Raw genomic sequence first — 25,503 nt, 5'->3', positions numbered from 1 at the left:
TTGCATCAACACGGTGAAGAATGTTTGAAGAGGCGCAATGCCTCCCCTAGTGGTGATTTAATATTCTGCTAGTATGAAATAGACGATGGAAGAGTTTCCCAGAAACTCTCTTTGCCAGTACTTTTTTATTTTTAAAGGTGTCATGTACAACTTACTGTATTTTAGGTATGTCTGCATCTCCTCAGCTGCCTGTCTGGAACTTTTTTCTATTTTTTGTTTTTTTTTCTCCCTCTCCTATCTCTGTTTTATGTGTATCTTTACTATGACTCAGATTGTCAGCGCTCCTGGCCATCCTTTTCCACAGACCAGCAATCTTCCAGCGCTCCTTCCTCTCCAGGTAAAGCTGATAATATTTCATTGCTCCATCACCTTTGTTAATTACTAAATCCTTCCACTGCTCTGTGTGGAATTGCCTGTTGTGGCACAGAAAATTATAGTGCTGGTTTTTAAAGAAAGCATAGGCATCTCAGTAGAATTTTGAGTTTGGAAAGTTTTTCAGGTTGTAAACTGCAAATGTTTAATAATAATAAAAAAAATCTGCAGAACAGGGTTATTTTTTTAAGTGCATTAATTAAAATTCAAGTTTTCCATGAAAAATGCTGTAAAGTGCTCTAAATTGTTGACTGTCCTTGCAAAAGGGTAAGTGTAAAGTACTTTGTATTGTTAGCTAAATACTCCAGTACCAGAAAAGCATCTCTATACGTTTCATATTGTATCCAAAATTGTTGTGTTGGTAATATAGAAAACTCATCACTAATTTCTTACTATTGTGGTTATAATCATTGATAAAAAGTTCAGTATTTGTCTTTTAGAGCAGACATTCTGATGTTAGGGGGAGTGTATTCTCTGCCATTTCAAAGTAGTGTCCAGCATTATCAGTTGGATACTCATACCTGCTACCATAGTTGCTACTGCTAGCCGTCAAATATATAGAAAATAAAGTTTGGGGGATCCCTGAATTATGGTAAATATCCCTTGCTGTATCTGTTTTGTTTCTTTTCACTCATTATTATCCATTGAAAACGAATTTCTGAAGTTGCTTCTTGTTTTTTTTTTTAGCCCTTTTAACATACTTTTTTTTTTTTTTAAACAATGCTTTGTTAGAAACAGTCCTCAGGAGTTCAATGGCTATGAATTTTTATGTTGTCTATATTAGATGGTTAGGAAGTTGTTGGTCAATATTACAGTTAGTAGCTGGTCTTTGTACCAGACTGGTAGAGATTATGGCAGGCTTTAGTTTCTTTTCTTCTGCTTCGCTGTTTTTGCAAGTTCTCAGCAATGTTTTTGCCTGGGATACCTGAGGCAGTGTATGTTCCTCGGTGTTCTGCTATAGCTTTGCTTCAAGGCACTCTGTGGAAGGGAACCCCTGACTAACGTCATTTGCTTCCCTAGGCCCTTCCTCACCCTGTGCAAGCAGGTCGAATGGAAGTGTTTTGATGTGGTTGCTCCTTTATACTGAAGCAGCATTTAAGAATGAGAGAGTAAGGAGTATAGGGCTACTCTGGTCACCAGAACAGGCTGTGATCTTGATTATGATCATCTTAGAAAATTTTAAAATAAAAAGAGGGAGGGAGAGAATATGTTTGCCTTTTATTAAGCAGCTTTTCATCTCAGTGCTCCCAGAGAGCTAGTGGGTTGAGGTACAATCTTGATTTCTTGTTACGTGTGAGGAGAACTTACTGGAGTGAAATGGTTGTGTGTTAGGGAATTTCTACAGAATTTTGCTTACTGTTGTTTTTATTCTCTGTGCACGTTTTTATAGTCAAGTATAAATACAATAGTGGTTTTATATACACAGAAATTTTGTGGCTTCTCCGGCAAATGTCGGGACCACGCTCAAAAGAGCACTTAGCGTTCTTAATGTTAGTCTGGCAGAATTTAGGAGCCTGAAATTAAAAATGAAATCTATACCACTCTGCCTAATTTCTTGGATGCATGAAAGTGTTGGTGTAAAAGTAACTAAAAACTTCCAATTTCTGACATTTTGCAAAATAGTCCTCCCACTTAGGACATCCTCCTGGGTGAACTGGACATCTCAACACCTAGTTCATATCTGGGTTGACACTTGAGGCATCCCTGTGCTGAATAGTGAGAGGGACTGGGAACCTGTAGACATCTCACCATGAAAATGCCTAGGCTCCTTGGGGGATCTAGGCCTATTTTCTTGATCCTAGTCACAGTAATTACAGCCCAGAAGCCACTTATATGAACTAAAACATGAAATAGAGATGACATAAAAAGAAACTGATCTTGTCATTGAAGTGCTCACACACTGCTGCTGTAGGATATATACATGGCTGTTTTTACAAAAGTTACTGTACAATAACTTTTATAAGGCATGGAGTTGCCTGTGATATAGATACTCTGAATTCTAGTCTACTAAGAGTATGAACAACAAAAAAGGGAAAAAAAAATCTTTAAGTCCTAAGAAGTTGAAATGCTTCAAGAAGAATTAGTTCTACTTTTCATGAGCTCTGAGCTATATGCCCATTTTTTGTAGTAACTTCTGTTTTCAATATTCTGCTAAAATGTACAATATTTCAGAGATCCAAACAAGCAGTAGATCCTCCTTGAAAAGCCAAATGTTATTGCTTTAACTGTTATCTGCATATTTCCTCACAGTGAAAAAAAGCCCGACGTTTTTAGATGTGAACACAGGACCCTTCATCAGGACCAACAGCTTTGCCGATGAGCTTGACCTGGAGGGTGAAACTCTGTTGACCCCAATAACTCACATCTCACAGTAAGTCAAGGCTATTGAATTGTGCATTAGTTGACTTAGACAAGAGCAGCCAATCCAGGTGGGAGGAGCTGAAATATGGAGCTGATAGGGCTATCTCAGATATTTGCGTCAAACTCTTTTACCTTGAAGTTGGTGTATACTGTTCTGAGTGCCAGTAAATCTTCATGTTGACCTAAAGAAAAAGTTCACTTGGCTGTGACACACAGCTTTAGTTTTGAGCTAATGTCTGTGGGCAGCTGGTGGTTGATAGCCTCAGGATTTTCACATGGAGACAACGTGTGGGAGTACTTGCCTGTTGAGAATTATATTAATCCCTCCACCATTTTCCAGAGGAATAACTGTAAAGTGCAAATTTTGAAATATTTCTTACATGAAACACCAGCCTTTCAATTTCAGCAGCACCTTCTCAAACGGTCATATGATGATCTGCACTGGAAGAAAAGATCTGTTTTGGTCTTTATTACTGCTTTGTTGTATATATATATATAAAAAAAAAAAAGTTCTGAAATAGGCCTGTTTTTATTTTGTGATTTTTTTTTCATTTTACATTTTCCACATATCTTTTATGTTAAAATGTTATCTTCATGTTTTGAGATTATTCTCAAATCCTTAGGAGAATGAAGTTGTAATTGCACTATAGCTTCACAAGGAAAAGTGGCTTGAGAATTGCAAAAGATATTATTTGAATGCCTTAAAAATGTCTATCACTAGTTAATTTGAACTCCTGACAAATTCCTATTATTTGCCATAGCAAGTGCATGGCAGTGTGTGAAAGATTAAGCTCATTCACCCCTCTAGCAGAGGCATGAGAGTGTTTCTTCCCCTTCTATTCCTAGAAATCCTTGGATTTCTGCAGTGAAACCACAGATGAGAATTCTTGGCATACTTAATTTTCTGAGGTACAAAACATGCAGAAATGCCTGCTGCCAATTTTCAGGCCTTCTTTCTATGCGATATAAATAGCAGAGAAGCGCAAACATATTTTTTATAGCCCATATAGAAAGTTTTGTGTTTTTTAATTAAAAAAAGTAAGATGTGGGGAACCTTCCCTGCCCCCAAACAAAAGGACGTGCGTTTTCAGTTGAATCACCTACATGTACATACATTTGTAAGAAGAGATTTTAGGAGACTTTTATTCTGGAAGATTTCTTAGTGGTACAAGTAGGAGCAGGAAGTCATAAATTTCCTCAAGCCTTAGACAAGAACAACGGAGCAGCAAAACCAGATCTAGAAGTTTCTTTGCACAGCTTTTTTTAAATTTCAATTCACTGCAGTATTGCAGGCTTTCTTTAAGAAAAATAAGCCTTGGTGCTAGGAGTTCACATTATCCTTTTTGGATTTGAGGAGCATTCAGTTATTTCTTATTGTCACCTTCATTGATACATTTCATAAAGTAAGGTGCTCCATTATTTTTAAGTCAGATTTTGTAACAATAGAGGTTTTTGAAAGTATGGGCATTTGTGGGAGACCCTAGGATATGTAGATATTGTGTATCAACTGAAAAAATCTTACCGAACTAGCACCCTAGTCTTTTAGTAACATGCATATTTCTCTTTTACTACTTCAGTTTTTTGGTTATAATTTTTGTTCACATTCCTAGATTGCTCTAGGTAATGAGTGATGGGATGGTACAAAACATATCCCCGTATTTGCTTTGAATCAAGTCTATATTGGGAAGAAGAAAGTGCAGACTTTTTTGTTTATTTTGTAAGACTTTTGGTTTTAGATTCATAACTGGATAAAATATTAATTGAAATGTGTTCCTTTGAAGCATGGGTGCCCAAACATTGTAAAGCCTGAGGACTGTTCACGTGGAAGCACGTGTACTTTGTACGCAGTTGATTAAATGCCTGAAACAATGCCAGATAGTTCTATAGATATGAGGGTTTGGCAAAAAGTTAATGAAAACCCTTTGTTTTGCAGTGTCAGTTGGTGTATTTGGCATTCAGCTAACAGACCTTCCCCAAAATTTTGAAATTCAAAAGATCGTAATGCTAGTTTCACTATTGGGTTGCGTAGCCTGCCTACATTTGGGGTGGCTGTCAAGCAAGCTGCTGTGCAGCATTTCACTAGGCACACGTGCTGCTGGTTGATGAAGACCCATCAATTTCCATGAATTATTTGAACAAAGGCTTATTTTTCATACTTAATTTCAAAGTCCCTGGGAACACATTTATAAGCTGGTTATATATGTATTAGTAGGACCTGAATGTCTGCCATGTGGGCATAGAAATAAATATCAAATTTACAACTGAGCAATAGATACATCTGTGCGCAAACCCCTTTACTAACCATTTCTATTACACAGAATATTAGTCAGTTCAGTTCCACGTCAGTGTGCGTATTTAATTCAGGCATGGAAGTTATGCTATGCGTGAGAGAACCCAGGATGAATTATTTTGTTCTGATGTCCCCAGTAGTGAAGGATTTTATTTCCTTAAAGCTATCACATGTACAGTATGATTGCTCCAGATTAGTTGATAAGGAAATAAACAGCCATTGTGCAAGTATTCCCAGGTACTTAACAAAAATACAGCAGCAGCTATGAAAACAAATTAGTAGGGAAAAGTCAAATTGAGTGCAAATAGCTCTAGTTTCAGGTCTTAAAAGCAATCCATGTTCTATCAAAGGAACACAAGCATGAAGACTGTTTCAGGAGGTGAGGCATCCTATAAAGCTCTTCTGCTAAGGATTCTTGAATTTGGTATTAGTAGAACTATTTCCTGGTCAATTATATATTTATTGCAACATACAAATTAGCTTATCCATAAACCATGGAAAGGTAACTCCAGAATAAACATGTATTTTTTGAATTCATAAATACACAAGTATTACGCAGTTATTTGGTGACACAACTGGAAAGTGACTTGTGGTTAACAGTGTGAAGAATATTTCCTTTTGAGAGGTAATGTAAATCTTCCAGCAAAAGTGTGTGTGGGGTACCTTCTGTATTACTGACAGGCAAGCACTTGGTGTCATTGTGGCTTAGAAACGTGTGGCTTAAAAAAGTTTGTTCCTCGCTTGTATTGGGTCATAAAAAGAAAATGCCATCTTTCAGCCATTATGACAAAGGGATTTTAGGCTGCTAGGCCTAAGTTCACTTTAAATTGAATTTCAGTGTGCAAAAAATATTCCTTATTTATATTTTTATATGTAGGTGCATATTCCCATTGGATTTAATGGAACAATTCTTATGCCTAGTAATAATAATGCAGGGTTATGGTGTTTGTTTGTTTTTTTTTTTCCAGGATGTATTCCTTGCTGTATTTTAAACGTGTTTCTGAAATAAATAATGTAGCAATTATAGCCCTATTTTTGTGGAATTAGAAAGGGGAAATCTTTCATGTGGAAAGATTGCTGTAGCAGTTAATCATGTCACTACTACTTTGAGGAAGCAAAAAATACAGAAGCACTTCGAGAGCTGATTTTCAAGCAGGAAATTGATTAGCATATAGAAAAAGAAATTTGCAGCAGGTGCGTGCAGAAATACAGAATAGAATAGTAGAGGATAGGAGAGTTAATTGCACTTAGCCTCATACATGAGGATTTTTATAAACTTAACATGCAGATTCAGGTGGTACAATCTAATTAGCTGTCAGATCTCACCTACAAAATGAACTGTAACAGGTTGAAAAATGCCGTAAACAGTGTATTGTTTTAAGACTTGTCTCTTCACTGATATGTTTAATCGTCTTTGTGGTCTCCTCCATCGTAAAAGTGACACATAAAACTAGATTGTAGCAATACCACACCTCTTTTTTGGACTTCTAACTGCCTGCTTTCTCTCTAATCAGCGTGATCCTCTATTGTCATCTGTTCCCTGTCTCACTTCATTGAGTCTTTTATTCTATTTACATTTTAAAGCAGTGGAAAATCAACGCTACTAGTAGTTAAGCCTCGGTTACCACAAGGTTGTTTCCATGTCTGTGTTCATATAACCATTTAATTTTCAGAACGTTTTTTAATTTTATATTTGGCATTAGCCAAAGATAGTCGAAAGAAGTAAGTCCAACTTTTGAACATGCAAATGGGAAGGAATAGGAGAAAAAATGGATTGAATTGAGCCAAAAAGGGAACAGAAGACAAGAATGAAAACTCTCAATCCAATGTATCTTTACATAATTATTTCTTACCTAGTTAAAGATGGTCTCTTACCTATTTAAAGAGCTCTCTATTCTCTATGAACCTTACAGAGATGCCACTGAATCAAAAATAAATTCAAGTCTGTTATTCATTTCCATAGTTTTCCATTGTTAAGATACAATAGCTCAGTAGCTTGTTTAATCAGTTCTGGTATATAAATGTTTAGTATTTCATTCTGGTTCCTAATAAGCAATTATTTTTTTTTAGGGAAATACTATCTTTAGAATCACAGAATCATCTAGGTTGGAAAAGACCTTTGAGATCACCAAGTCCAACCAAGGACTCCTGGTAGAGTCATTTAGGTGTTGAGTTAGAAGTAAATGACGTTTGCCAATAGTGGAACAACTCTTCTTTGTTAAACAGCACAATAGATGCAATAGTTAAGCAAACAAATTTAGTGCTTTTTAATCAGTTTTAGATCAAGAGGAAATGGTTACAGATGGATCTTCCAGAATGATTGAAATGAATGCTTTTGGACGCTTTGAAAAGTAATAGAAATGATCAAAATAAAGCGTGCTGACAAACACTGAGTGCAGTGTCCATGGTGCTGTAGTTACCACTGGCTTTTCATTGAAATAATGTTTTCTTTCTTGTTTCTTTAAGATTTTTATTATTCTGCCATGTTTTTATTAACAACGTGTAATTGGTTGGCATGAAGTAGAACCACGTTTTCTGGAACAAACAGCGCTGAATGTGTTTTATAACTGTCTCTTTTTTGTTAGATTATCAGTAAGTGGAAGTCTATTTGCTTTGATTTGATAGCTCATATTGTAAAAGATTCCTGCTTTTATCTTCCCCTCCTATGCCAAAATGACCCTGTGAAGTCTGAGCAAATATTTCTTTTTCACTCTCAAGTGGTCAGATCCAATGACTGACTTCTACTGTCACAAGAATTCTGTTTGAAATGCTGCTAACAATGTTTAAACCATGATTTGCATGGGGTCCATTTTATAATTAATGACAGGACATGTCAAGAGCATAGCATTGATAGCAACTGTTTGTAAAAATATTCTTGAGCTAAGACCAGAACTTAATGATCAAACTTCATTGGTTACTGTTCTTTGCATTATTCCATTCATTTACTTTGCTTGCAAAAGGAAAACCTTCAGTGCTTGCTGTATGTTGGGCAGCATTCCTTTTTTATTTGGCATATCTTACTATGTTGTCAAACTCCCTGTTGTCAACTCTCTTGATTTAATATTTTTCTAAAAAGAGGGAGGACTCTTTCCCAGAGTTATTCCCTCTCGTATGGAAAAGCATCATTATATCCTGTGCTTTGGTGATAAATTAACCATAAACTTAGCCATAGAAATCAAGCCTAGAACTCTGTATGTATTGATAATCAGATCTTTCTCATCTGTTCAGCTGCTTTGAGCCACTTGAAGATGTGAAGTGTCCCCAAAGCTGCTTTCACAAGCAATCAAGAATGTCCTTTTCTTGGAAGGAAATCCCATAACGGTGGTAAACGAGACATTGTGATGATTTCAGCATCATCATCCTTTTTTTTTTTTTTTTTTTTTTTTTTTTTTACTGTGGGTCCTATGAGCAAACTTGTCTCTTACAGCAGATGGTTATTCTAGGCCAGTTGTGCTCTTCATACTCTATAAGAATTTGATTTCTGGCTTATGAATATTGCTGTCATTCAGAAGCACTGCCCAAAGAGCTATGACATTCTCACTGTAGCAATGAGCTAATAGTATTGGGATCTTGTATTTTCTTGTGTGGCTGCCTTGATTCACAATTGTTATAAACTTGCCCATCTTGCACTTGAAAAGTGCTGTAGCTACTGCTATGCAAGACAAGTGTGCTACTCTGTTTTCATGTGCTACTGCATCTGTCCTTATGTCTGTTTTTGTTCTCTTGTCCTATTCCTAGACTGGAAGCTCTTTGGGCTGGGGACTGGGGTGTGTGTGTTCGATACCTGATAGGTGGGATCGCAGCACACGACCAGAGCCATGTGCCCTAATGCCATCTGAAGTCTGCTGCAAAGCTGGCTCATCTTGGCAAATCGCGTTTTCCGTGATACAGGCAGGTAATCATAATCTTTGTTTTTACAGATGAATTACCTGAGATACGCTGAAGCTAAGACTTGGGCAAAGCTTCATGGTGTCTTATTTCACCCTCAGCACCATAGGATCTGAGCAACTTCCGACAGTGCAATAAGTAATGTGGCTAACATCTGTCCCGTGTGGTTACTCATTTCTTTTATCTTTAGGGAGAAGGTCTTGTGTACTGTGGTGGGTGGTTGCTTTTTTCATAGATTAGATAGAATGTGTTGTTTACATCTATAGATCTGAAGACCAGAGGGGATAATTAGATCATTTCCTTTGATCTTGTAAAAGATAGGCTGTAGGGCTCCATCAAGTTAAACTCAGCATTGCTGTGATGTGTTTTTAATATTAGCAAAAACACAATTAAAAGAATTGGATTTCATAAGCTTAGAGAGTGAACAGGTGAAAAATTCAGACAGGAACACAGTTTGATATTTCATCCCTGTTCTTATATCTATTTACTAATTGGAGAGGGAGGAGCCATCATATACTGGGGCTGTTATTTACCAGAATATAGTATTGGACAAATATGTTCGGTGTTAAAGGTTACAAGTGTTTATGAAATAATATTCTCAAGATCTTTTCTCCCTTACTACAAATTGTCACTGACAAATTCCAGTACAGTGTAAAATTGCTATTTGGCTATTTTATGTTTCTGACACAGCATAAAAGTAATGTGTTGACTTTTCCTAGTGTACAAACCGTCTAGGCAGAAGCTAAGATAGCTTAGATATTTCTTTTGTGTTGCAGATGAATGTTGCATTCCTTGGTCTCCAAGTGCTGGTTTACATTTTGATTGATGTTAAGTAATTAAACCAGACTCCAGCTGCTTAGTGATTCAGAAGTACAGGGCTCCTATGCTGTAAAAACAACAAGCAACTCCCCACTTACTAACTTTTATCATTGTTTACTTTGGGCACCATACAGAATAAGAAGTGCAAAAATTGGGGGGGGGGGGGGGGGGAAGGGGAGATGATGGTGGGGACACAACACAATAAAAACGTCCCACTTTTATCTAGCATTTTACAAAGTTAAATTTATGATCTTCTTAAGTTAACTCCAGAATTACAATTAAAAGCATAAATGTTTTGTTTCTATTACAAGGATGGATGATAGCTCTGCTTTTTCTTTAGATGTGAGGGATAAAAATTTGAGTAGTTTGTTATTATAGCCTTTGAGGCGGAGGGGGGACACAACAACCCAAAACACCAAAACCCAGCACTTTCAGTGTTAAATAATGATTCCCCAAAAATGGGGTAGAAATTTTTTTTAATGGTTTACTGATTGCACGGTGAATATAATAGTTTTCTCATGGTGTGGTAACAAGCTACTCCTTGTGAAGTTGTAGAATGTAGTACATTAAATAGCAGTCCCATTGGCATATTTTACCTGTGCCCAGCATTATGCCCACACATGTTGTGTGTACTTTGCTAAATCAGTGTGGCCAACGTACCTGGATTTGCCATCACAGGTCTCCAGCAAGGATCTCTGATACCACTACAAGGTTGTAGAAATACCTGTCAATATCGGTTGGCACATACTGATATTGACTTAGTAGACCCCTAAGATGTTATTCCACGTACAGGTACATACTATTAAATGAGCGTTTTTAGCAAAATATTATAATATTGGCCAATATGTTAACATTTGTAAATATTTCTTTTCAGTAGTGAAATGGTGCCTATGGATGAGAGTGTAATTACAGATACCTGTTTCTCTGTTTGGGGCAGACATAGCTGAAAACCAACAAAGCATAACAAGCAAATAGTTTATCTAATGTATTTTTGACCTAATTATCTCATTCCAGGCTGAACTATCAAATCCAGGCATGAAACAGTATGGTATTAAAAGCCAGTAGCACGTGTGACCCAAGGGACCCTTATGTTTTAATACTTGGATAACATTTCCTTTATAATAAGGTCTTGTGAGAACATCTTTCGTAGCAAAGTGAATTACTTAGGAGAAAATGGAAATCAACAGCTGGTTTAAATACTGCTGAGTAATGCAATAGGAGAAACGGTAGTGCACTGCTAAAGGAAAACACCTTTTGGTAACAGTATTGATGTACAAGGAAACAATTTCAAAAGCTGAAAATGAGATGGTGTACCTGTTTGTAATACTGTAATTGTTCAGGAAATTGCATGCTGTAGGTTCTGTGGGCAAAAGTGATCTGAAAATTGCTCAAGCATATTATGAATACAAGTTAATTTTTCCTATGAACTTCATTCCACAGTGTTTTTTTTCACAAGTAAATGCTGCTCCCAGGAGGACCAGGGCCTGATTCAGAATTAATTTAGTATTCACCTTATGTTGTACTTACCTGGAAGTCCTTTTACAGCACTGACACACATTACAGGGTTTCTTCTGCAACTGTTGTTTCTGATCACTAGCGGTGAGGTTTTATCCTAAGCTAAAGAAGTGGTCGGGTAGAGCTGTGCTGTAGCTCTGCCCGTGAGCATGGACACACGGGGTATGTGCCATGCAGAGCCCCCAGCTGTGGCTGCTTGCCCTGGATCAAGAGACCAGGAGGTGAGGTAGCTGTTGATCGCAATGTACTTTCTTCATGCGACTACAAAGACTGAAACTGTGTTTTTGCTCAGGGACTTTGTCATTCCTATATGTAGAACTGCTTTGTTTTAATCATCACAGGAAATTAAAGTAGGAAAAGCTGAAGCATTTTCTTTGTGCTGCAGACGAAATACCTTAAATACCTTACAGTAGCTGTCAGCTTGTTAGAAAGCTACAGCTAAGCACCTGACCTTTTGCTTATGGCTGTGTTTTGGTCTGTGTTTTCCTTAGGTTCTTGTACTGCACCCATTTCTGTGGTTACTGAGCGCCTCTTGGGATAAAAGTAAATACAGATGCTAGTCATTGCTGGGTCTGGTTACTCCTCTACTTCTTTTGCAAGGAGAAGTAATGTTTATCATTTGTTTTTCTATATGTAAAATGCATAAATACAGTGCCTAAATGACGGCAGAGCATGAAGTGGTAACCACTGTCAATCTGGCTTCATGTTCTTTTGGGCTGGAGTCTGCCCCGCAACAAAGTCCCATCTCCTGTGCCACCAAATGTCACCAATACAGAAATGTCACTGTTCCTTAAAAGGGGAGTTACTGCGAGTGGTGGGGGCCCAGGGACTTGGTCTTTTAGGAATCTTGAGCCCACATGAATTATATTCAGTGTGATGCCATGTCCTGCAGAGAGCCGATGAAGTGAGCAGAGTGCAGCAGAAACGTAATAGTCTGTATGTAATTCCTAATTCAAGAGGCTGACAGGCTGCATTTTGTAGATGCAGCATTGTTGGTTGGGATTTTTTTGTTTGAGGGATGGCACTTTCAGGCAGGCTAGATCCATAATAAAGGCTGTGTATGAATGGAAAATACCAGAAGATGCCAAAAATGATTTAGATCCCTACAAAAATTCACTTTGCATGCAGGAATACAAAGGGAGGTGAACTAAGAGGTGTATCAGATGAGGCGCTGCATTTGGAAATCACTTTTGTCTACATCTGACAGTAAGTTTACCGCTTTGACAAGACCTTTAAGATATTGGGAGTAAAATTCACTTGAATTATCCTCATGAACTTTTTTAATGTAGTGCAGCTGTTACTCTGGGAAACATCTGGGAAACTCTACCTTGTAGAGTTCTTTTTTTCTTTTTTAGAATTACAGAAACAATTTAGACCCTGGCCAGAATTTGGTGTGGCTTTGTCTATGACCTTCTCTCAGTTCTTTTAAAAATGTAACCCCCATATATTTTAGATGTGAATTTTTAATGAAAGCATAAAAAATTGTGAACAAATCTTTTGTTTAGATGGGTTTTATTTTTTGTAGAAAAAAGTCTAGCGTTTAAAAATGAGTAAATCATTTTTATTCAATAAGAGAACTCAAGCATTTATTACTATTGTGTACAGAAGAGTATTAACTGAGTTCCTGGCAAGCAGTTTATACTTGTTTTTGCCATACTGGCTTTCTTCATACAGGTTAGCCTCTGCTTAATGACTACTGAGCCCTATCATCTTTAAAAAACAAACAAACAGAAAAACATTCTGCAGTAAGTGGGATCCAGAAGTGCTCATAGACAGCATAACTTTTTTCCAGTTGTCAGTTTTGTGCTGCAGTGGACTTCACTGCCATTAGTCAGCAGTGAATGGTTTTGAAACTCCTGACAATCCATTGTTTTAAAGTTGATTTTAACACAAAATGGAAACTTGTTTCAGGCTCTCCCGCAGATGGTGGGACACAGGGGACATCACCAGCATGGTGTGGAATGTCAATTTTCCTTTTGTTTAGCAATGTGAGCTGTCAACAGTGCTTAGCAGGCCAGAGATGGGTTTGAAAAACCAAAGAAACAAGCTTTGTATGAAATGTTAGAAATTCACCTAGATCTGTAAGTCAAGGGTCAAATTTCCTCCATTGTTGAATGTGGAGTATTCAGGAGCTTTGTGTTGAGAGGTTGCAGAGGTGAAATGCGTCTTTTTCTTCTCCACTTTTACCTCAAGTCCAGAAAGCTAAACTGCCACGTGTATGTAGGGGAGGTTTTGTTTTTTTGTTTTCTTGTGTTGGTTTCCAGAAACCCCAGGATTTAGAAAACCCTGGATTTAGAGCCCTGCTGTGGTTGACAGTACACATACAAATAGCAAAAATGAGTCTTGTCTGAAGATTTTATGCGTTATCTGCTCATTTTCAGGAGGAACAGAAAGACTATAGGCTGAGGCAGAAACCTCTGTTTGAAAGCACTACTCTGTCTTAGCAAAGTAGTGGAAATTTTGGCAAACTAGTCTTATGGCCTGTTCTTCTGTACCCACCTGTTTTTTGAGAAGCATCATGCTCTCTGACACTGAGAAATTCTGGTGCAGCAGCATAGAAGTTAATTCCTCTTCTTTCTTCTCTTTCCTCCCCATACTCTTAGCTGTTTTTTGAATTGTGCAACAATTGTTGGTGGTTCTTAGCTACTTGATAGAATAAGTAATGCAGGGCAGTCAGGAAATATGTTGCGTGATTAAACAGACATTATAAACGTCATCCATGTGAATAAATACACTGAGAAGTTAAAATGCTATTCATTGTTCCACTTGCTGTGTAATTACTTAATACCTCAAAATGTTTAGGCTGTGTGAGTTTCTTTATTTGGAAGAAAAGATAAGGATTTGTGTATGTGCTTTCACCTGGAGGATTTGCACGGTGCTTGGTGATGTATAATGAGGAGATATAACTGGAATGTACCTTACAAGCAATATCTGTGCTTGAGTCCTGAAATGGCTGCTGGGATAATAAGTAATGGAGAGATGCAACCAAAGGATATTTGTTCTTCAGTGAATTTAGTAAGTGTTCTCAATCCATCCACTTTTTGTTTTAGGAACCTAATCTAATCCTGTCTATGTAAAATTTTCAGATACTAATTTGGCATGCCTTCTTATCCACATCCTTTGTCACACTTTAGAATCTTGATCTTTAATATTTTGTTTTAAAAAATGGCTATTTGTAGTTTTCCTCTTTTTAGGCCACCCACATGGGGGCACCTGCAAGGTCTTCAGAGATACTTCCTTTACTCTGCAGGACGCTGAGGTTTCTGTAAGTGTATGTACTGTGTCTCATCCATTCATCATTATTACATCTTAATATAGATCTCAGGTTTGCTAAATTATGTTAAATCACTTCCATATTGAAACACATGAATAATTTTGAATTACCATGTGCTGCAAACAGCAGGATCAGATTATTAGAGCTCTTAATTGTTTGTCTTTTTCTTTGAAAGCTTATGGTGTTTTCCTGTAAATTATGAATTGGCAAATAATATATACTATAGGCTTTTCAGCATAACTCTGAATGGCATATTTAAGGCCCTAAGTACCTCTAGGAACTCTTTTTCTGAGAGAAGTACAGTTTAAAGATATGAACTGCTCAAAAAGCAGTTCAATATAAATCATACCTAATGGAGCTGTAGTCATTATAGCTTGCAGATCCTCTGAGAGAAGTATGAATTACTAAAAATATTTGTGTGGCAGGAGTCTGTTATTTCTTAATGACTTTTGTTACACACACAAGGTGTCACTGTGTCAGAAGGAAGTGAAAGGGGAAAAAGAGGAACGGAGGAAAGGATAAAAGCAAGCCAACTGTCCAAACTGAGAACATGCATGTCTAAGTTAGAAGTTTTTGAGTTCAGCTTCTCTAATTGAACAGGCCATTTGTGTGGAATACAGAATGTAAAATATGCAAGGGGAGAGAAATGAGACTGATGGGTGTGGGGAGTTGTATGTGATGGGGAAAGCATTCAAAGTGCATGAAGCAGTACTTATAGATCTGGCACAAAGACTGACAGAGAAAGATAGCGTTTAGGTAGTTGGAAAGTAAAAATGAGGTTGAGAGCTCTACCTTAATTACCTGCTTACCCTTGTCCCATCTGCACTTCCTCTGGGCAGTTCATTGAAAGGCTAGAACATTACGAACGCCTGAACAAGCACCTTTTGGGAGGGTTGGAAAGGAAGGGGCGAGTCTTGGAGGTGCTGTGGTGAAACGGATTGTGGCAGAAGGAGAGAGGAGAAAAAGAGTAATTGAAGGATGTAAGCCCCAGTGAGCAGGAAGGATAGTTATATCAACAATGGCAGGAGGAGGAAACGGGCTGAGGATAGGAAAGAGAAGGTAGCTGGTCCTGGTGACGCCATTGGATAAATTTGTTCTTGGAATGCAACACCTTTGGTTCTGCTGGCATCGATGTACTTTCAGAGACTCATATTCTTCAAGTTGGCTTTATGGCTTAGTATTTTTCAGAAAATAATTTAGTTGATGCTGCATTCTAGACACCTTGGTAGTCCTATAGGAACTGTGTAGATCTGGATGTGTGTTCAGAAGAAGCAACCTAAAGGAAATACACTTTGTAATTTTTTCTTCCATGTTCCCATTTTTCCAAGATTTAGTGAACCTGAATTCAGTGTTGATGGCCGAAGGGTAAGCAGACTGGTAGTTTGGTTAATAATTCATATAACAACACTTTCTGACTTAGCTTTATCAAAGACCTGTAAATAGGAGAAATAGGAAAAAATGAGGCATTTTCTGTGCCTTTATTGCAACCTGGCTTTTTGAGGTGGAAAGGCTCTCGTCTAGCTTTGTGGCTCACTTTTCTATGACATATGTTCCTCCCTGTCCACAGGGCCTCTCCCTCTTTTATTTCCTTTACACCCCAGTCATAAAACAAGGGAACCAGTTCTTTCCTTGGTTCTTGATGACAAACATCTAATCTAACTCCGACTGTCTGCCATCTGCCAGCATCATCCCCAGACTCCACTGACATTCACCCACTTGGCTTTAAAATAAATAAGTAAAGAATCTGTCCATGTTTCCTTGATGGCGGCAATACCCTATCTGGCCTTAGTCCAAAGCCTTGCTTAGCTCTTCACAGGTGCCACATATGGGTTATTGATGCCTGTATAAAATCCACGTAGCTATCTTTGCCCCTTATGCTGAAGGACAGATTATAACACTTTGTAACATGCTTGAAATAGTCGCTAAGTTTCTGACCAAACGAATAGTATGTTAATGTATGTAAATTATACATGGCACCAAATTCTCATTAGAAAAAACATTACAGCCCTTATAAGCTTGCAAACCGAATGTGTTCAGCAAGGATGTTTTTTGAGAAAATAATGTAAAATATAAGCATATGAGCTGTACGCATGTATGTCCACACTTGCACCTCTGATGTCCTTTATGAATTTTCCCTTTACTGTGTTGCCCACATTGATGGGCTCTGCATTCAGCGTTGCTAGTGAATTACACTGTACATCTTACCTGAAGTTAGCTAACAGTCTTGTTATGTGATTTCATATAATTAATTTTATAGCTGGCCTGTAAGGAAGAAAAAGGAATTGGATAATGCAAACAGCCTTTGAGAGGGGTTGTTGTTAATAAACCTGTCAGTCATTTAGGATTGCATCACTTTGGAAATATGTTCTGCTATTTTCCAAATTTTTTTCTGTCATTCATGCCCTGCATTTTGTTTTGTGACAGCTTCACGAACTGTAGGGCTCTGGTTTCATACTCGAGAAATTAGTTTCATATTTTTTCACCTTGAGGAAAAAGAGAGAGATGTTGAGAGATCCTCATGCTAAAGCAAAGGGATTTAGTTTAACACAAGGGGGCAGTGGTGTTATATATGAAGTTATGCCTACCTTTGAGTTACTCGGCCGGGGGTTAATAGTCAACTCGATGACAAAATTAGTGTAGTAGGGTGACACGAGTGCGTTCTCTTATTTCAGCAGCATTCACTGATGCTCCAAGTAGAAAGGTTGGTAGGATTTTAAGAAGGATTTATTTGTAATTCTGTTTTGAAAAACAACAAAAATGTCTGTTCTGTGTGTATGATGACAAACTGTTTTGTTTTTAAAGGGTGAAAAGTGCATGTGTGTGTACATATAAAAAAGAAGTCCGTGTTCCTTTGTGTGTATATAGATGTATATGATGATGTAGGTCGTGGATACGATAGATGGCTTCAGTACTTTCCACGCTTGCAACCTACAAGCATCTCAGCCAAATGCTAATATCTCCTCAGGGCTTTGGGATGAGAAGAAATCTGAACATAAAATCTCTTCTAAAAACTCTGTATACAAAGGATTTCAGTTGGAAAGTGGACGTGGCTTAAAGAGGGTTGATTCTGTGAGAGGGATCGAGTAGGAGCTCTCTCCATGTTTGTTTTGGATGGGAGGTAGGAGAGCACTCGAGAAGGCTCCTTTCAGACTTGATCTTTCCTCCTTTACATCCCTGCTTGTTGTATTCCTGGAAAGGCCAATAGGTAATGTTCAGTACAACCGGGGAACACTCAGTATGATTTCTGTGCTCAGTTCTCAGTGGGAAGCAGTAAAATACTAAAGGTGTCAGATTAATCAAAGTCTGTTACAGATGTTGGGCTAGTGTTTTACCTGAGTTACAGTCCTCTTGTGGTTTTTGTTTGGAAGATCCAACTACTTTCAACAGAAAACTGAATCTTCTGGATTCGCCTTGTAGATAAGGGTGCATATGTACAGAGTCCCGGAACTATAATCTTAAAGTAAAGTGATTTTAATCCTAATGTGTCATGACACATCGTGAGCAAGTCTTGCAGCATAGCTCTCAAGCACAGTCTTCCAAACAAGTTTTCCAGCATAGGTCTGTGGTCAGAATGGGTCTCTAAGGAGAATGCAGGGAGAAAAAATATGTTAGCAGTTTAGTATGTTATCTAACTCCAAGTTTGGAACCTATTTCCTATTAAGAGAGATCACACATTTAAAAGCTGATAAGCCCAATCTGTAGTTACTTTATGATTCTGCTGCAGAACGAGGCTATCCATAGCATTTTATCACTCTATCATGTCAGAAATCTCTCTGGTTTCTGGAGCTATTAAGAGGAGCCTCTAGGCTGATCAGCTAGATGGGATGAAGCACACTTTAATGGCAGTTGGTAATGTAACCTGGCTCATGTGTATCATGCTCCAGGATGTACTGATCACTGCTGTCGCCAGGACTAGGCAGGTGGTCCTTATAGATTGTACCACCACCATAACTTCAGCTTTCCATATGAAAACTTCTCTGAGAGACAGCACCTCTTTTTTTCCCCTTTCCCCCCTTTTCATGATACTTACATAGCAGGACAGCTGTAAAAGTGGAACTGCTTAACATACATCAGCCATTTTTCCTCTCAGGATACATGAGAAATGTGTTTAAGTTAAGATTTGTAACTGGAAGGTTTTTTCTTTTTAGAATAAATTATTGATAGAAGAAGGGAAAACCCCTGAAAGATGAAAGTGTTATAAATAGTGCTGAAACAGAGCCTTCAACAGGCATCAACAGGGTGTAAGTGACTCAGGTGGGTTATACACCTAAAGTTGCCTTCTCTTAGTGTGTGTCGCTTAAGGTCACTATTATAAAATGTGAGCTTTAACTGAAAAAATATGGTACTTGGGATGCTGTATCTTTAATGGATTCTTTATTACGCCTGACAGCATTTTCTTATATACATTTTTTTGAGCTGAGTATTAGTTTCATCAGCCAGGACATAATTTTCTATCAGGAAAGAAAAGCAATTCATATTATTTCTTCTTCATGAGTTCCCTTATTTTAACCTCCTTAGCCAGGTGGGGCTAGCAAGAAATAAAATATGCAGAAGTTGCATGCACTATTGCATAAATCAACATCTCTTTTGAAAGGAAGCAAGGCAAGTATGATCCTCTTGCCTGAATGTCACCAGTTGCAAGTCCCTGGATACTTCTTAATATCATTGTTCTGCCTTACCTAAACTTCATAGGAGTTAAAAGTCTAAATGATGCTCAGTTTCATGAAATACCTAATTTTGGAGGAGAAGAGGAAGAGGTAAAGCCCTGTGGTTGGTTCCTCTACCGAAGTGAAAGATTTGTCTGCATACAGCCTTATTGTTAGACAAGGCACAATCCATACAGGGAGCCACAAGAAAACAACTTTTGTGAATTCCCCTGTGTTTTGAACTGTTTCTTCTACTAGAGAGAGGATGAAATGATATCTAAACTTGAAAGTTGGAAAATGCCTGTAATTTAACAAAGTGAAGCCCTCCAGTATACGTGTGTACTGCACAAGCAATGAAATTGTTAGGGAGGATTACAATGAAAGGCTGTTTTCTCAACTATATTCACTTAAGAACAGTAGTTATTTTTACTGTAAGCCAGTACCTTTGCAGCTGTTAAATAGTTGACACCTGGTGACAACCCATGCCCTCTCCATCCCCTACCCAGAACAGGAAAGATGCTCTTTCCTGTCCTATGAATCAGCAAAACCACAACGTGACCTAAAGTGAGTTTGACCTAGATGCTGAGACTGATTCGCCAGTGTTTCAAAGAGTACTTTGAGACTGGCTTGAAGAGATTGGAAGCTTATCCTGAAATTTACCATGGGTGGTTTATGTTTTTCCGTTCTTCACAATTAGTTTCAGACTGATTTCATATGATGTTTCTCTGAATGCTTTTTATTCAGGGAATGAACATTTTGTCTGTTCTCAAAGCCTAGCTAGTGAGATTACACTAACTTTGAACTAGGTATTTCCACTTGCAGCATCTTTCTGCTCCCAATGTGAAACTGCATATAGTATATTCGAGGTTGTGGAGGAAAAAGTAAATGTAACAGCTCTATCTGGGGGAGATGAGGAGGAAAATACCACAGCAGTTCTTTGGCAGCGTAAGGCTCAGAGTACCACTCAAAGCAATTCCTTTGGCCAACAGCAGAGTGTTTTACTTATTTCCACGAAAGGACAAAGCAAGTGAGGTGTTGTCCTTATTCTCTGACTTGGCTAGAAGAATTTTATTTTCCTTGAAATTACATCTTATAAGAATTGTGTAGGAGTCCATAACTGATTTTTCTGTAATACTTGTTCCCCTCCCTGTTGCATCTTAACCCTGTTTTTAATGCATTTCTGAGAGGGAAGGCGCTCCTGCATTATGGGCAGGGAGGTAAGCTACAGATATTTTGGGGATACTTTTAAATAACCAATACTAAAAGATGAACCCCAAACTTACAGCTTTTAGATTGAAGGTAAAATCTGAAGACAGAGTTCTGCTTGTTATGAAGACATTGTATACTTTCAGGTTTGAAATGGAGGAAGGAATTGTTGCCTTGCTCTTTTATGTAAAAATTCAAAGAGCTTTTGCATCTGATTTGGGATCTTTCCATTTTCTTAAAGTTTTTACTGTCTCTGGACAAAGATGTTTAAATACAGAAGTAAGTCATTAAAAGTCTTGCTTAAAAATGAAAACCAAATGGAAGCCATATATTTTCTTTATAGTTTTATTAATGACTGTTTTGTTAATGAAGTGTCCAATGAAATATCTTAAAAATAAGCATATAGAAAAACATAAAAGGAGAAAAAGAAGCACATGACATGAAAATTTGCTATTCTTGTATCAGATATTATGATCCACTTTACACTGAAAACAAATGCTACAGATTGTCAGTCAGTGTGACAGAAGTGCAATGTATAGGGCAATTTAATTTCATTCCATTACGTGCTGTGACACCTTAGTTCAAAAAACTACACAATCACATTCCTAATTTTAAAATCAGAATCAGACTAGGATTTTTGTCTTCTGTACAAGTTTCCTAAGGTACAGAGCCCTTATCTGCATACTGAAGGGGTGACTATGTTCTTATGGCTCTTCCTGTAAGATTGTTAAATGACAGATTTTTATCAAATGGAAAAAAAAATGTTTATCAGCTTGTCATTGGAGTTGCCAAATCTGTGGCCAGATCCCTTCTTTTCATTGGAAAGACAAAGTATATAATTTCATAATCTGTCTTGCGGATTTAAGTGACTAAAAAGAATAGCTAAGTCATTTCCATAGGATAAAAGTTGTCAATATCTGAGGGATGAAATTCAAAGTGGTAGCATGTATATTTTCGGAAGTTCAGTTTTAACTTTGGGCACAGGCTCATTTATAATCCTCATTGGACAATGCATTTGTTCTCTTCGACAGTTGAATAAGGGGAAAAGACATGTTGAAAAATGTGTTCCTGTCCTCTTTTTCTGTGTGCTTTTCTCTACATCTGTGCTTAGCAGAATCCCTCAGGGTATCCTGGATTGTATTTACCAGGAAGAAAAGAATACCTGACTAGACTAGCATTACTCCTCATGATTAGTGTGTCATCAATTAACTTATATGACTCAAAAGTGAAGCTTGCCAGTCATTTTAAAGCCTTGGATAATGAAACTCAGGAAGTTTGTTCCTACGGCAACTTTCTTCAAACTTTGTTTAAAATGGTATAAAATAACTTCCTTTAATTGTGGAAATATACTGTTGGCAAAAGGCAAGGGCAAACTATAACTCTTTAAACATTAGAAAACATCAGTCCATCGTGTCTGACAGGTTAGAACTGGTTTCTCGACACATCCAATAGTAGACAAATAGCAACAGTATAATAATTAAAGCTTAATCCATGTAGTCATAAGCTATTATAAGTAATTGCGACTATTGCAGCTTATGAGTTTTGCTTTTCTTATCTTTCAGAGTGGGTTTTTTCCTCCTTGAAAAAGGGGAAATGCCTCAGTGCTTTCGAAGGCCTGGTAGGACAGCTTGACAGTTATGTAAGCAGCTGTCTGCAGAAATTCATTAAATGTCTGATTGTGCATGGCCATGTCTGACCCTTGGTGTTCATGCTGAGCTTTGCCTCCTCCCCCCCCCCTTCTTGTCTCTGGTTGATATTGTGGATATTCATTTACAGGGATATGCAGACTTCTCTGGTCCTCCTCAGAGTGAAGTATGCCATGATCCCTTTAACTTAATAGTCAGGAATTCACATTTTCATGTGAAATGCAAAAGGAATTCAGTCTCTAAATGGTGTGACTTTGCAGAAGAATGAATGTAGTGCTGTACCTGTGTTTGGTACTATTCTGTTCGATTGTTTGAGGTTCTTTTATTTTCTTAAATGATGTAAGAGATCCAGAAAGAGGGGGATTTTTAATCTCCAGCTGTACCAGCTTTTATTTGTGAAATTATTTATTTGTGAAATTTATTTGGTGTTTGCTAGCCTGTTATGCACCCCACTGTGACAGCAAGGGAACAACAAGCAATTCTAACATCAAAATCAGGCATAGATTTTTTGTATTTCAAGGGGTGCTCAACAGCTCATATATTTGGTATTTGTGACCTTGCATCCTGTGCTCATTCTGTTCTGTGTTATATCGCTTTATCTATCTACTGTATTCAGATTTTTAATTTTTCAACATCCTAGTTCTATTAAGTTTTCTTTGTTAATGGAATTTCACTGGGACCTTTGAAACAGATCTCACAGCTCATGTATTTCTAAGTGTTACCTGTATGTTGATTTACATGGTTTATAGGCAAAAGAATCTGAAGATCAGCGTGGAACACTTCCTGGCTTCTGTTATGACTGTGGACTCTTTGTTTATGGTGTTTGGTTTTTTTTTTTTTCCACTTGTTGATGCTGAGAGGTGGCAGTGCTAAGTTATGCCAAGGCTGAAGCCATGAGACTTATGAGGACAAACCATAAGAGTTAGCCAATGATCAGAAAATGTTAGAGCTGCTAAGTGTAGAACATTTTTTTTCAACAAGGTGTGGTGGAACTCAAAGGGGTACCAAAGTTCTAGCAAGTTCAGTCAAAGATGGATCATCGCTTACCATGTTGTTCTAAGGTTTCAGGAAGCTGTCAGGCTGTGCTTTCTGCTGCTTCTGCCATAGTATGTACACTGATATGTTGCTATTACAACAAAATATTATAATACCTTGCATTTTATTAGACAGTAATTCTTGCATTGACCACCCTGTGCTTACCACAGAATGCCAAACTCAATCAGCTGAGTTGGTAATTAAGTCAAAGGAGGAACACACAGCTTTTGAGCAGCTCTCTTCTGAACATGTAGACAGACCCTGATTTAGGTAATTGTTTAAGCAACCACTTTGAGTACTTTCAGAGTCCTAATAGCTTCAATGGAGGTAACATTTTGTTTAACACATAGCATGTGGCTGCATGTGTTGCTGAATCTGATCCAGCTGAGTCCCTGTAAAAGATCAGGGATTAGAACTGAGATTCTCTGATTCTCTTGTTTGGGCTGTGTCTGCCAACTATGAGCCAGGTTGAGTAATCATAGCATTGCCAGCCTCGAAGAGCTCATAAATTGTGAGTTAGGCCATGCAGAATCACAAGACTTAAAGAAGTATTGGCATCTCTTTTTAACCTTTTGTGTTCTTGAGAGCTATGCTACACATCGTTTCAAGCCCTTTTGTAAAGCTACAAATACATTTAAGGAATTGGAGATGTTCATATAAATTCTTGAATTACAGTGTTTAAGTAACACAACAAATACCAAGGGACATTTACAATAAAGTGACAGTGGCTGATAGCACTTTGTCTGAGGTATATGCTCTGAAACTATTATAGGACAAAATGTGGGAAAGATGTTTGCCCTATTACTGTTGCAACCATTTTTCTCTTTATACTTGTGCTCTACAAAGGGAAATGTACTCTGGCTCCTGGGTTTCTTTTAAACTGGTTTAACCAATTAATTTTTTCTGTGATAGCCATCCACACCCACAGATACATGTTGTCCAGAGATGACCTACAGTTTGAAGAAATTAAAGAAATATTGACAGTAATTTCACCCAAGAAGGCAAACATACAAGCAGCTAATGTACTGGTTAAGGAACTGCCACAACCACCTTGAAAAACTGGCATCGGTAGAGTATGAACTTGGCATTGTTACTTGTATAGTTTCAACAGGCAGCTAATGCAACTTGGAAATTATTGTACTATGGGAGTGAGGATTGCCATAGAAGTGTTGCTACTATGATTACATATCTATATCATTTCTGAAACAATCTCCCCAGTTCTCAATAGATATTTCAGGTTTCCCTTGAATATTGTGCTTTCTCTTAATCTGTGTATCACCTTTCTCACTTGCACACACATACAGCCTATGCTGTTGTTTCCTCTTGTCACCCAGAGGAAGAGAACCGGAGTGCTCACTGGTTTTTGAGAGAAAGCCTAGTTCTGGAAGAAAGGGAGAAGGGAGGTAAGTGGTTCAGTCACCATCCCTGGAGGTCTTTAAAAGACATTTAGATTTAGAGCTTAGTGATATGGTTTAGTGGAGGAATTGTTAGTATTAGGTCAGAGGTTGGACTAGGTGATCTTGGAGGTCTCTTCCAACCTAGATGATTCTGTGATTCTGTTCTAGCTTCTTGGAGCATTCTCATCTGTGCACAAAAAAAGACTCAAGGATAGTGAAGAAACTGAGGCATAGGAGAAAATAATAATGAAAAAAATAGAAGAAAACTGTATTATTTTAATGAGTTAAAACAATTTTTACTAGGACTTTGTCTGCTTTGAATGGTACATAACCTTTATGTGAATTTTAAATCCAGAGTATGTGTGTGCTTCACCTATGAGAAATATGTTTAAACCACTAGAGAACTGACAGTGGTTTCTTTATTGCCTGGGATATTTGGGTAAAAGGGATGCACTTTTGCAATGGAGCAGAAGTCAAGGAAAAAGCCAGTACCGACGCCCTTTGAGCTAAGGGAAGCTAGAGAGCATCTGAGCCCAGCACAGAGCAGACACATCAGCCTGCTGTATGTCCGGAGAGGAAACTTCACCCTGACTGCGCGTGTATGTATAAATGTGTGTGCATATTCATGTGCAAATTCATTAATTCAAGTGAGCACTTCCCTTTTTCTACACCATTTATTCCTCTCTGCTTTTAAGCTGATTTGTGTTCCTTAATTGCTCTTGTACTTTTGGCAGCTGAGGTATCTTTTGTGCAGGGAAACCTGACTCCCTTTTCTATCTAATCTAGGCCTTGTTTTGCAGTTTGCTAATATTGTGAACAGATTCTCTGCAGCCACCCTTTTCCCTCCTCCTCCCCCCAGCATTTTATATCTCTGACGTTTTCTGCCAATATCCATTTTCTTTAATCTAAGAAAATTAATATATGCGTCCAATGTGGTTATCCTTTCTTTCTACTCAGCTGCCAATACAAGCAACGTAAGACATGGGTTTTATACTGCTGCCTTAAGTTGTAATTCATTTATTGACAATTTCTGTTTAACATTTACGCCACTATG

General features: G+C 37.8%; 1 protein-coding gene across 12 annotated transcripts in view; it reads left to right on the top strand.

Annotated features, from left to right (window-relative positions):
• KCNQ1 (potassium voltage-gated channel subfamily Q member 1) overlaps nt 1-25,503 on the top strand; it is a 409,605-nt gene that overhangs the window by 170,628 nt on the left and 213,474 nt on the right. For 9 of the 12 annotated variants that reach the window (XR_013952150.1, XR_013952151.1, XR_013952152.1 and 6 more), the window contains 2 exons: nt 272-337; nt 2,623-2,743. Coding sequence is in view for 9 of the 12 variants with exons in the window: in XM_080595232.1 (XP_080451358.1) it covers nt 272-337; nt 2,623-2,743 (187 nt within the window). In the remaining 3 variants the exon portion in view is untranslated. Of the gene's footprint in view, nt 1-271; nt 338-2,622; nt 2,744-8,251; nt 17,221-25,503 lie in introns of those variants that run through there. The other 3 variants (XM_080595234.1, XM_080595233.1, XM_080595231.1) reach the window with 3 other exon arrangements.

The sequence above is a fragment of the Anser brachyrhynchus genome, assembly GCF_964034855.1.
Source record: "Anser brachyrhynchus genome assembly, chromosome: 5".
NCBI classification, from domain to species: domain Eukaryota; kingdom Metazoa; phylum Chordata; class Aves; order Anseriformes; family Anatidae; genus Anser; species Anser brachyrhynchus.
Note: the sequence above shows the minus strand (reverse complement) of the source record. Positions and strands in the feature narration are given on the sequence as shown.